General features: G+C 45.4%; 1 protein-coding gene across 2 annotated transcripts in view; it reads right to left on the reverse strand.

Annotated features, from left to right (window-relative positions):
• Positions 1-13393, reverse strand: part of LOC138824071 (ubiquitin carboxyl-terminal hydrolase 4) — a 38766-nt gene that overhangs the window by 21203 nt on the left and 4170 nt on the right. Inside the window, exons 3-9 of one of the 2 annotated variants that reach the window (XM_070017762.1) lie at positions 9808-9938; positions 8330-8456; positions 6325-6470; positions 6140-6201; positions 2351-2491; positions 814-931; positions 15-188 (exon numbers count right to left, since the gene is read on the reverse strand). In XM_070017762.1, coding sequence (XP_069873863.1) covers positions 15-188; positions 814-931; positions 2351-2491; positions 6140-6201; positions 6325-6470; positions 8330-8456; positions 9808-9938 — 899 coding nt within the window. The remainder of the gene's footprint in view (positions 1-14; positions 189-813; positions 932-2350; positions 2492-6139; positions 6202-6324; positions 6471-8329; positions 8457-9807; positions 9939-13393) is intronic. The other variant, XM_070017763.1, reaches the window with a different exon arrangement.

Raw genomic sequence — 13393 nt, forward strand, 5'->3', positions numbered from 1 at the left:
CCCTCTCAACCTACTTTGAACATGCGAGGAGCCACGTGAGTGTCCCTTCCAGACCACATCTGCTTAATGAGCTCTGCGTAGGCCTCTGCGATCTCTCCTTTCATCCCTAGAGGATTGTCTCTGTTAATTTCAGCTTCATATTCATCTTTGAGAAAGTAGTCAGTCAGCGGGGCAGTGTTGCTCAGGCACTAAAAACAGAACAAGATCAAGATCAGTGCTTTTTACACAGTCTCGTCTCTCACCAGCCAGGTTCATAGTGAGAAATGAACAATATCTGGATAGTACTAAGGTAATGGGAAACCACTAGGGTAGAGGATTTGCAGTAACATGGCATCAAGTCCATGAGTGATCAAACATGTCTAGGAGGAGGTCTTTTTGTTTTTTTTTTTTTTGGGTCCAGTCATGGGGCCTGAACTCTGGGCCTGGGCACTGTCCCTCAGCTCTTCAGCTCAAGGCTAGCGCTCTACCACTTGAGCCACAGCGCCACTTCCGGCTTTTTTCTTTTTGCTTATGTGGTGCTGAGGAATCGAACCCAGGGCCTCAGGCATGCAAGGCAAGCGCTCTACCACTGAGCCACCTTCCCAGCCCTAGAAGGAGGACTTAATAAAAAGTTTAGCCAGGTATGGTGGTTCATGCCTGTCATCATATCTACTACGAAGGCTGAGGCCAAGTTCAAAGCCTACATAAAGATGCTGAAGCACCAAAAGGAGGTAGGTGGGAGGACTGGGTTAGGAGCCACTCAGTGCTTGACAGACAATTCCCAACCCAAGGCTGGGGACGCCCTGTCATTTAGGTGAAAACTCTCTCCTCTACCTGTAAAGCTGAGTTCATGAAGCAGGTGTTCCCCAGATTTCCGAGTCCGCAGAGTCCAGGCTGTACATGAGACGATGGGGACTCCTGACAATTATATGAAGCAGAGAAGCCAGATCCGCTGAAAAACACAACCCACATCAGCAATAAAAGCCAGGTGCTGGCACACATGCCCTCGGGGAGCTCTGGTGGGGCCTGCCACAACTGGTGTCTGCCAGTATTCCCAGGATATAAATTCTCTCTCTAGCCCTGCAGACCTGTTGCCCACATCTTGACATGTCAAGTTAGGAGGAAGCACATCTTTACAAGGAGAGATTTTTTTCTTTTATGCTTTGGAAAATACTAATACTATATCTTTCTACAAGGCTGACTGCCAGGTGACACTGGAGGACATGTTGGGTATGAAGATCAAGACTTTACACCTGCCACGCAACCAAGGCAATCTGGGCCTTGGCTGAGCCTGAGTGTGCATGCACACCTCTTTTTACTCTCCTCTCTGCCTTTGCCTGGACTCTCTGGCAGATGCTCCTGAAATTGCTTGGAGAAGAATCACAGACACCAGGAAGGGAGACAGGCAGAGCCCTCCCACAGCTAAGAACTGTCTCCTTTCAGCCATACTGCCCTAGGGGGAAACCATCCTTTCAAAAACAAATTCAGTGGCTGGGGATATGGCTTAATGGTAGAGCGCTTGCCTAGCATGCATGAAGCCCTGGGTTTGATTCTTCAGTACCACATACACATAAAAAGCTGGAAGTAGCACTGTGGCTCAAGTGGTAGAGTACTAGCCCTGAGCAAAAAGAAGCTTGGGGACAGGGCCAAGACCCTGAGTTCAAGCCCCAGGACTGGCCAAAAAAAAAAAAAAAAAATTCAGCCAGGTGCAGGTGGCTCACACCTGAAATCCTAGCTACTCAAGAGGTTGAGATCTGAGGGTGGTGGTTCAAAGCTAGCCCTGGCAGAAAGTCCCTATGAGACTCTAATCTCTAATTAATCACCAGAAAACCAAAAGTGGCGCTGTGGCTCAAGTGGTAGAGCACTGGCCTTGAGCTGAATGGCTCAGGGACAGTGCCCAGGCCCAGAGTTCAAGTCCCACGACTGACCAAAGAAAAAAAAAATTCAGTGCTGGCTCACACCTGTCATCCTACTCAGGAGCCTAAGACCTGAGGATCACAGTTCAATGCCAGCCTCCGCAGGAAAGTCCATGAGACTCTTTATCACCAATTAATTATCAGAAAACCAGAAGTGGAGTTGTGGCTCAAAATGGAAGAGATCTAGCATTAAGCACAAGAGCTCAGGGACAGCACTCCTCCCCATCCCCACCCTGCCCAAGACCACTAGGGACCTAGGCTATGAAGAAAATACCAGCTTGCAGGAAGAGAAGCAATGTAAGTCAGAAGAGGGAGGCATACTTTTCTGTGGGTAGGAAAGTGATTGAGAGACCACATGTAGTATAGTTTCACAGGGAGCTCTACCTAACAACAGATGTGCAGTCAAAGAAGAGACTCAGAGGGAAGGGAACCAAGGGGAAAGGGCCTGCTCTTACCCCCTGCCGACACCGGAACTGTGCATCCCAGAGGTGTTAGTGCTATCACCATTTGCAATGGGAGAAGCAGACACTGTGGAATAGGAACTTGCTGATGGTTTTGGAGAGGTAGTAAAATGTCTGCTAGGCGCAGTACTTGATCTGAGAGAGAGAAGCAGAAATGACACTATTGACCTTTCACAAAGTTGCAGGCCCTGTTCGATAACTTAGGATCACACTTGTATTCCCAGCACTCGGGAGGCCCAGACAGGAGGAGTCTGAGTTTGATGCCAGCTGGGACTACATAACAAGTCCAAAGCTAACCTAGGTCACAGAGGGGGGACAAAGCCTACCCGCCCACCACTGGAGAAAAAAAAAAAGAAACAGAGGGCAGACTCTCCCTATTCAGTTACTTAAACTGCAAAAATTCTGTTTTCAGCCTGTGATTGTGGTTTAAGCCTGGAATCCTTTATACCTATAGTCCTAGCTACTCTGAAGGCTGAGGTCTCAGGAACATGATTCAAAGTCAGACCAGGCAGGAAAGTCCATGAGACTCTTTATCCCCAATTAACTACCAAAAAGCTGGACACTGAGCTGTGGCTACACCAGTCTTGAGTGAAAAGCTAAGGTACAGTGCATAGGCCCTGAGTGCCAGCTTCAGTACCAACACCAAAATTAAATAAAATAAAAAATTTAAGGGATGGGGTCACAGTGTTTAAAAATAAATGTACTCATTACCTTACTTATGTAACTGTAGCCCCCTGCTCATGTTTTCAATTTTTAAAAAATTTAAATCCTGTTTTTGTACTACTTTTAAGATTTGAAAGTGAAAAAATTATGTCTTTGCTGGGCTCCTAGCTACTTAGGAGGCTGAGATCTGAGGATCCCAGTTCAAAGCCAGCCTGGATAGGACAGGAAAGTCTGTGAGACTCTAATCTCCAATAAACCACTCAGAAAACCAGAAGTGGCAGCTCAAGTGGTAGAGCGCTAGTCTTGAGCTGAAGAGCTGAGGGACAGCACCCAGGCCCAGAGTTTAAGCCCCTCAATCCACCAAAAAAGAAAGGAAGGAAAGAAGGAAGGAAGGAAGGAAGGAAGGAAGGAAGGAAGGAAGGAAGGAAGGAAGGAAGGAAGGAAGGAAGGAAGGAAATTGTCTGTCTCATTAGTTCACTTAGCCATAATCTAAATCTTCCAGTTTGGTAAACCACAAAGGTAACCTTCAAGGCATCTTGGTTTGATTCATAAATCATAAACAGTCAAGTATTGTTGGTTCATGCTGTAATCCTACCTGTCCAGAAGATCTAGAGACATTGTGGTTTGAGGCCAGCTGGGCCAAAAAGCTTGCTAGACTTAATTTGAAAAACAACCAACAATAACAAAAAAAGAAGAGCAGGGCCAGGGGCATGGCTCAAATGGTAGAGGGTCAATACAGCACATTACTGAGTTCAAACCCTAATACTGTCAACAAAATAAATATCCTTGAATTTTATTTTTACCAGTCCTGGGGCTTGAACTCAGGGCCTGGGCATTGTCCCTGGGTTTCTTTTGCTCAAGGATAGCACTCAGGAGCTACAGGACTACCTCTGGCTTTTTCTGTTTATGTGGTACAGAGGAATCGAACCCAGGTCTTCATGCATGCTAGGCAAGCAGTCTATCACTAAGCCACATTCCTGGCCCCATCCTTCAATTTTAAAACAAGAACTATTAGGAAAGAGGAAGAGGATCAGGGGAGAGAACATTAGGGAGGGAAATGATAAGATCAAGGTAACTTATAAGCACTTATATGATAATGGTACAATAAAACCCAATATTTTGATGATTAATATATACTAACAAATTTACATATATATATATATATATACACACACTTCCTTAGAATATTGAGAACAGTTGGGTATGTAGTGTAGAACTTACTCCAGGGCCTTGAAAAGATTCATTGAGATCAGTTTTGTTTTTGTTTTTGTTTTTTGTCGGTCGTGGGGCTTGAACTCTGGGCCTGGGCGCTGTCCCTCAGCTCTTCAGCTCAAGGCGAGCGCTCTACCACTTGAGCTACAGCGCCACTTCCGGTTTTCTGGTGGTTTACTGGAGATAGGAGTCTCCCAGTCTCTCCTGCCCGGGCTGGCTTTGAACCGTGATCCTCAGATCTCAGCCTCCTGAGTAGCTAGGATTACAGGCGTGAGCCACCAGCGCCCAGCTTGTTTTTGTTTTTTTATCAGTTGTGGAGCCTGAATTCTGGGCCAGGGCACTTGGGCACTATCCCTCAGCTCTTCAGCTCAAGGCTAGTGCTCTTACCACTTGAGCCACAGAGCCACTTCCAGCTTCTTTTTGCTTATATGTTGCTGAGGAATCGAACCCAGGGCCTTAGGCATGCAGGGCAAGCACTCTACCACTGAGCCACCTTCCCAGGCGAGATCAGTTTTTTAATCCAACCTTTTAATCCTTTTTATCAATTCTTATTAAAGATTTTCATAAAAATCATTAACAAGCCAGGCACCAGTGACTAATGCCTGTAATTCTAGCTATCCTGGAGGCTGAAATCTGAGGATCTCGGTTCAAAACCAGCCTGGGCAGGAAAAGTCCATGAGACTTTTATCTCCAATAAACCACTCAGAAAACCAGAAGTGGCAGCTCAAGTGGTAGAGCTCTAGTCTTGAGCTGAAGAGCTGATGGACAGCGCCCAGGCCCAGAGTTCAAGCAAATTACTCAGAAAATGCCAGAAGTAATGCTGTGGCTCAAGTGGTAGAGCCTGGAGCACAAGACGCTCAGGGACAGAGCCCAGGCCCTGAGTTCAAGCCCCAGGACCAGCAAAAATTAAAAAGCAGCCGGGCACCAGTGGCTCACCCCTGTAATAGCTACTCAGGAAGCTGAGATATGGAGATACAAGTTCAAAGCCCCAGGCAGGAAAGTCTATGAGCTTCTTCTCTTCAATCAACCAGCAAAAAGTCAGAGTACCAGCCTTGAGGAAAAAAAAACTCAGGGACAGTGCCTAGGCCCTGAGTGTTCCAGGACTAGAACAACAACAAAAGTCATTAATTTAATCACACCTGAAAAAAAAAATCTCTTTTTAACCTAACATATTTATAGGTTCTTGGGATTAGAATGTGGACATTTTTTTTTTTTTTTGTGGTAGCAGCATTATTCTATTTTATCATCTTGTCAGGAAACAGCAACCAGGATATTTTACAAATGAAGTCCATGGCTGGGCTTCAAAGGGGGGGCTGTGCCAAATGCTTTGTGCCTTTATGTCATGTTTCTCTAAGAGGACTGAGTTGTCATAGATCTCAGATGCACAATTAGCCCATCACAATGTAACAACCACAGTCCAAAGCACGGCTGAAGGAAGCCAGAAGAGGCCGACGCTGTATCCTCACTATTGGAGCACAGATATCGTTTCCCTATATTATACCATAAAGAAAATCCAGTCCTTCTTTCTGTTCCCTTCCAAGGACATGCCCAATTCCACACAGCACAGAAATATCTCCTAAGGGCTGGGAATGTGGCTTAGTGGAAGAGTGCTTACCTAGCATGCATGAAGCCCTGGGCTCCATTCTTCAGTACCACACAAACAGAAAAAGCCAGAAGGGGCACTGTGGCTCAAATGGTAGAGTGCTAACTTTTGAGCAAAAGCTCAGCAACGGTGCCAGGAGTTCAAGCCCCAGGACTGGCAAAAATAAATAAATAAATAAAATGAATTGAGCAACTGTTCTATCTTATTAAGAACATTTTGCTTGGTACAAGTAACTGCATAATTAGGAAAGAATGTCTCTCTTTCCATCTCTGAGCCCAGCTACACCGGAGAAAACGTTTACGTACTTTGACTGTAAGATCTGTCTGGGCCATGTGCCATCTTCGTTTTGGGGTTCAATGACTAGCACCTGAGTGAAAGAGAAAACCAAGTAAGAATGCAACTCACCCCACTTCAGATGGACTTCCAGCCCAAAGGCCTCTGGGTAGCCTTGGGCAGAGCTGCTGTTAGGGCCTGGTCTAAGTCCTCCTACCTGACCCTGGTACAGCCCAGCATCCTGAATAGTGTTGTCTAGTTTGTTCAACTGCTCATAGTTGTTGCTCATGTATTTGTTCCAGAGCCGTGTTTCTCGCTCGGCGGGGATGTTGAACAGTTTCCGCATCTCCTTCTCAATGGTTGCTAGGGACAGGCAGAAACATCACTCAGGGCTTTCTCCAGATTTTTACAAAGCTAAAGACAGCTGAGGGAAACTTGATGTTGACCCGCCTTTCTTTTCAGGTGTTTTCCATAATCCCAGTTACTCAGGAGGCTGAGATCTAAGGATCGCAGTTTGAAAGCCAGCCAGGCACAAGAAAAGTCTGTGAGACTCTTTATCTCCGATTAACCACAAGTACTCAAGCAGTACCACATACGCAGAAAAAGCTGGAAGTGGTGCTGTGGCTCAAGTGGTAGAGTGCTAGCCTTGAGCAAAAGCAGCTCAGGGACAGTGCCCAAGCTCTGAGTTCATACCCCAGGACTGGAAGAAAAAAAAAAAAAAAAAGTAAAGCAACAACATGAGGCCTTGAGTTCAAGTCCCAGTACCATCTGGCACACACAAATAAGGTCTTTTTCTTTAACTCCCAATCCTCCTGCCTCAGCCTCCTGAGGCCATCATATCAGCTATATAGGTCTTTAGCACAATATTTAAGGAATGAGAAAATGGGACTAAAGGTATAGTTTAGTAATAAGAATACTTGTCTTAGCATATGAAAGACCCTAGGTCTAATTCTTGGCATGGGGGAGGGACAGCGGGATGCAGGTGGAGCGAGAAAACTTCTCTTTGGGGTAAGAAAAGATGTGATTTCAAAATAGGTGTGGTTTCAAAATCTAGCTCTAACTGGGCATGGTGGTGCATGTCTATCATCACAGCACTAGGGAGACTGAGGCAGAAGGATCACCTAGCCCAGCCTAAACTGCATACACAGTGAGACATTGTCTTCAAAAGATCATCCAAAATGGGCTAGGAATGTGGCTTAATGGTAGAGTGCTTGCCTAGTATGCATGAAGTCCTGGGTTTGATTCCTCAGTACCACATAAACAGCAAAAGCTGGAAGTGAGGGCTGGGAAGGTGGCTCAGTGGTAGAGCACTTGCCTTGCATGCCTGAGGCCTTGGGTTCAATTCCTCAGCACCACATAAGCAAAAAGAAAAAAAAAAGCCGGAAGTGGCGCTGTGGCTCAAGTGGTAGAGCGCTAGCCTTGAGCTGAAGAGCTGAGGGACAGAGCCCAGGCCCAGAGTTCAGGCCCCACGACCGGACCTAAAAAAAAAAAAGCTGGAAGTGACACTGTGGCTCAAGTGGTAGAGTGCCAGCCTTGTGCAAAAAGAAGTTCAGGGACAATGCCCAGGACCAGAGTTCAAGCCTCAGTACTGGCAAAAAAAAAAAAGATAATAACTTTTTTTTCCCCCTCTCTCTTTTTGGCCAGACCTGTGGCTTGAACTCAGGACCTGAGCTTTGCTCAAGGCTAGCACTCTACCACTTGAGCCACAATTCTACTTCTGGCTTTTTCTGAGTATGTGGTACTGAGGAATCAAACCCATGGCTTCATGCATGCTAGGCAAGCACTCTACCACTAAGCGACATTCCCAGTCCTCCAAAATAACTCAACACTTTCTTGAGATTTTGCTTTTGGTGCTGTGAACTGAACCAAGAGCCTTAAGCATTTTACTGCCACTGAGCTAAATCTCCAGTCTGTTGCTGAGATTTTTTTTTTTTTAATCAACATCAAGGTACTTTTTAAAAAATTCTCTGCCTTTACATTTCTTCATCTTTATTACCATCAGACAAATAGGCAAGAACCATGTCTGGTGTTTTCTGTAGAACAAGATTCTCAGGCTCAGCTCTACAGGTTCCCAGGTTAGGACTGCAACTACAGCCTGAGATGATCTGGGTTCCAAGTCAAGAGAAAGAATCCCAGCTTCCCTTCCATGAACTATTATGTTCTATCTAATGTCCTACCCTCTCTCTCATCTAACACCCATGCCCCTAAGCCAAGCTGCTCACCAATGGTGTCTGCTTTGCTGAAATGGCAACTCAGCATGTTGGTGGGATCGCTGTTCTCACAGAGCTTCAGTTCCAGCAAATACACCTCCACTTTACAGTGCTTGACAAACAGGCCATGTTCCACAACCTGTGAACAAGAGGAACAGGTGAGGCAGATGCCTGTGGCTCATGCCTGTAATCCTAACTACTCAGGAGGCTGAGATTTGAGGATCATGGTTTGAAGATCCCAGCCCAGACAAAGTCTGTGAGACTCTAATCTCCAATTAACCACCCAAAACTCCGTAAGTGTATAAGTGGTAGAGTCCTAGCCTTGAGCAAAAAAGCTCTGGGAAGCCAGGCACCTGTGGCTCATGCCTGTAAATCCTAGCCACTCAGGAAGCTTAAGACCTGAGGTTCATGGTTTGAAGGTCTCAGCCCAGACTGGAAAGTCCATGAGACTCTTATCTCCAAACAACTACCAGAAAACTGAGTGGTGCTGTGGCTCAAGCAATGGAGCACTGGCTTTGAGCTGAAGAGCTGAGGGACAGCGCCCAAGCCCAGAGTTCAAGCCCCACAACCGACAAAAAAAAAGTACAGATCCCTACTCCGTAAGAGGTACATATTCTCGAAGTGATCAGCCTCTGTTCCAGGGTTTGAAAATCTTGTCAGGTGTGGTGGTACACAGTTATAATTGCAGCACACAGAAGGCTGAGGCAAGAATATGATCAGTTCAAGGCCAGCCTGGGATACACAATGCACTGTGTTACTGGGGTGGAACCCAACACCTTACATGTGAAAGGTAAGTGATCTGCCACCATCTCCAGACCCAGCCCTGGAAGGGTTTTTGTTTGTTTTGGTTGGTCGTGGGGGCTGAACTCTGGGCCTGGGCGCTGTCCTTCAGCTCTTCAGCTCAAGGCTAGCGTCCTACCACTTGAACCACAGTGCCACTTCCGGCTTTTTTTCTGCTTATGTGCTGCTGAGGAATTGAACCTAGGGCCTCATGCATACAAAGCAAGCACTCTACCACTGAGTCAACTTCCCAACTCTTAGAAGGATTAAGATAAATAAGCAACAGTATATGTATGTGTGTCCATGAGGCCTAAATGAACTTTTTTCTCAAAGAGCCTTCTAGAGAGTGCTCTCACCCCATCACTGGACACACCCCAAGCCATTGGGCAAGATCTCAGGTTTGGAGGCCACACCTTGTCACATCCTAGGGGACAGCATCTTTCACCACTTATTAAAATAATTCCCAGTGCTGAGATGTAGCTCAGTGGCAAAGCATTTGCCTAGCAAGTGCAACGTGTTGGGTTCAATCCCCAGTACCAAAAAAAAAAAAAAAATACTATTAAAAAAAATAATAATTCCCAACAGAGAACCCAAAACAAGACAACCACCTCCATCCAAGTTCATTTTCTTAGAAAACTAAATGTAAATCAGAATCCCCCAGGGAGCACCTGCAGACACTGATCATCAGGCGTGACAACTGATATACTCACTTTTCTGACAATGGGTTGTTGTCCTTCTATACAACCATACCAATTTAGTAATTTATTCCAGGCTTCAGTTGGGACCAATACATAGTCCAGTTCATCAATTAGGTGTTCTTTCAAGGTCTGGCTCTCAGGATCTGGAAAAGGGAAATAGCACGTAACTCACTGTTGTTCTCTCTGGAAATGCTTTATACAATTCATACTCTCTCTCTCTCTCTCTCTCTCTCTCTCTCTGTCTCTCTCTCTGTCTCTCTCTCTCTCTCTCTCTCTCTCTCTCTCTCTCTCTCTCTCTCTCTCTCTCTCTCTCTGTCTCTCTCTCTCTCTCTCTCCAGTCTCCAGGCCTGTCTCTGGGCCTGGGTGCTGTCCCTCAGCTCTTCAGCTCAAGGCTAGTGCTCTACAACTTGAGCCACAGCGCCACTTCCGGCTTTTTCTGCTCATGTGGTGCTGAGGAATTCAACCCAGGCCCTCATGCATGGGAGGCAAGCACTCTACCACTGAGCCACCTTCCCAGCCTGCACATTTTGTGTGTGTGTGTGGTACTGAAGTTTGAATTCAAGACTTCATACTTCCTTGACTTGATTGCTTGGCTAGCACTCGTAACACTTGAGCTACCTTCAGCCCAGCTTTGTGCTGGTTATTTTGGAGAGAGTCTCACCAACTTATACCCAGGCCAGCTTTAAACTGTGATCCTTAGTATCTCCACCTTCTGAGTGGCTAGGATTACAAGCCCAGCTTGATTCTTTTATTTTTTTTTTTGGGGGGGGGGTCGGGTCCTGGGGCCTGAACTCAGTGCCACTTCCGGCTTTTTTCTTTTTTGTTTATGTGGTGCTGAGGAATTGAACCCAGGGTCTCAGGCATGCAAGGCAAGCGCTCTACCACTGAGCCATCTTCCCAGCCCCCCAGCTTGATTCTTATATACTTTTCAGCAACAAAAAAAAAGCATTGGCAGGAACAGCACAAAATTCCTAAACTCTGACAATGACACAGCAGACTTGACTACTCTTGTTCTTACATATGGTTTTTAAACAGTTTACAATGAGTTTGTATTTTGTCTACAATTAGCGTGAAAACAAATAGGACATTGTAGCACATGTCTACAGTTCCAATTACTCAGGAGACTGAGGCAGGAGGATCACCTGAGCTCAGGAATTCAAGACCAGCCTGAGAAAAATACCCATCCCAAATTTAAAAAAAAAAAAAAAAAGTACAAGTGGCTCACACCTGTAATCTTAACCACTTAGGAGGCTGAGATCTGAAGATTCCAGTTTCAAGCCAGTCCAAGCAGACAAATCAGAAAGATTCTTACCTCTAATTAATCACCAAAAAGTAGTTAATGGCTCAAGTGGTATAGCACCAACCTTGAGCAAGAAAGCTAAGAAAGACCATGAGTTCAAGCATACCAGAAAAGAAGTAAAAATGATAAAAAGTTAGAGGTATGGTAAGAAAGTCCAAGTACCAGAGTTCAAATTTCAGTACTGTTAAAAATAAAGTTGAGGGCTGGGAAGGTGGCTCATGGTAGAGCCTTGCATGCTTGAGGCCCTGGGTTTGCTTCCTCAGCAACACATAAACAGAAAAAAAAAAAAAAAAAAAAAGCCAGAAGTGGCGCTGTGACTCAAGTGGTAGAGTGCTAGCCTTGAGATGAAGAGCTGAGGGACAGGGCCCAAGCCCAGAGTTCAGGCCCCACGACTGGACCCAAAAATAAATAAATAAATAAAGTTGAAGCTGGGTGCTGGTGGCTCATGCCTGTAATCCTAGCTATTCAGGAGGCTGAGATCTGAGGATCACGGTTCAAAGCCAGCCCGGGCAGGAAAGTCCATGAAACTCTTATCTCCAATAAACCACCAGAAAACCAGAAGAGGTACTGTAGCTCAAGTGGACGAGCGCTAGCCTTGAGCTGAAGAGCCGAGGGACAGCGCTCAGGCTCAGAGTTCAAGTCCCACAACTGACAAAAAAAATTTAAAAAAAAATAAAGTTGAGATCACACCTATAATCTTAATTACTTAGGAAGTTAAAGTCAGAGAGAATTATAGTTTGAGGCCGGCCTGGGCAAAAAGTTTGAGACTTTAACACAACCAATAAATGATGAACATGATAGTAATACCTGTCATCTCAATTATACAGGAAGCGGGCTGGGAAGGTGGCTCAGTGGTAGAGTACTGGCCTTACATGCATGAGGCCCTGGGTTTGATTCCTCAGCACCACATAAGCAAAAAGAAAAGCCGGAAGTGGCGCTGTGGCTCAAGTGGTAGAGCGCTAGCCTTGAGCTGAAGAGCTGAGGGACAGTGCCGAGGCCCAGAGTTCAGGCCCCACAACTAGACTACCCCCCCCCAAAAAAAAAAAGATGCTCAATTATACAGGAAGCCTAATAGGAGAATCACAAGCCAGGCCTACTTAAGCATAAATAAGACCCTATTCAAAACATAATTAAGGTAGTTAGGCTACTTAGGATGTAGAGAACCACGGGACTGTGGTTCAAAACCGGTGTGAGATTCTTATCTCCAATTAACCAGCAAAAAGCCAAAAGTAGAACTGTGGCTCAAGTGGTAAAGTACCATTCTTTAGCTAAAAAGCCACTAAAGTAGAGGCTGTGAGTTCAAGACCCTTGTACCAGTACAAAAAAAAAAAAAGGAGGAAAAAAATAGCTGAGTGTTATGATACACACCTATAATCCCAACTACTCAGGGCTTGGAGACAGAAAATTGAAAATTAAAAATTGAAAATTTGAGCCAACCTGGGCAAAAGCAGTGAGTCTGTATCTCAAAAACAAAATAAAAGAGAAAGGCTAAGAGAATAGCTCAAGTGATAGAGCTCTTGTCTTATAGGCTTAAGGTCCTGGGTTCAAGCCACAAGTACTAAAAAAAGAAATTTTAAAATAACCAGTGAAGTTACATTTATTTTACCAAGAATCAGGGACTTCACCTGTTTGTATTTGTTAATTTTTGTTTTGTTTTGGACCCAATCCAGAGTCTCAAGTGCTTTACCAAGTGCCTTACCACTTAACCACTCAGCTATAGCATTCTTAGTTTTAAACATTCTCAGTCAAAGCTCAGACAGAAGCTGGGCACTAATGGCTTATACCTGTAATCCTAAACTGAGATATGAGGATCACGGTTCAAAGCCAGCTGGGGCAGGAAGGTCTGTGAGACTCTTACCTCCAATTAACCACCAGAAGTGATACAGTGGGGGTCAAGTGGTAGAGCACTTGCCTTGAGCTGAAGAGCTCAGGGACAGTGCCCAATCCCAGAGTTCAGGTTCCAGGAATTGGGGGTGGGGGGAGGTGGGGGGGGAGGCAGTCTTTTTAACTCAAGAGGTTGAGATCTGAGAATCACGATTGGAAGCCAGCCCAGGCAGGAAAGTCTGTAAGAGTCTGCTACCACTAAACTACCCTCCTCCCCCACCAAAAAAAAAAAAAAAAGCTGGAAGTAGAGCTACTGCTCAAGTAATAGAGTACTTGTCTTAAGCAAAAGAAATTCAGGGACAGCACCCAGGCCCTAAGTTCAAGCCCCAGGAACCGCACCAAAAATTTAGAAAAAACTAAACATTCAACACCACCTACCACAGTCAGTCAACATTCCAGAGATCAGAACTAGAC

The sequence above is a fragment of the Dipodomys merriami genome, unplaced genomic scaffold (assembly GCF_024711535.1).
Source record: "Dipodomys merriami isolate MVZ:Mamm:240054 unplaced genomic scaffold, mDipMer1.0.p SCAF_125, whole genome shotgun sequence".
In the NCBI taxonomy this organism is placed as follows: Eukaryota; Metazoa; Chordata; class Mammalia; order Rodentia; family Heteromyidae; genus Dipodomys; species Dipodomys merriami.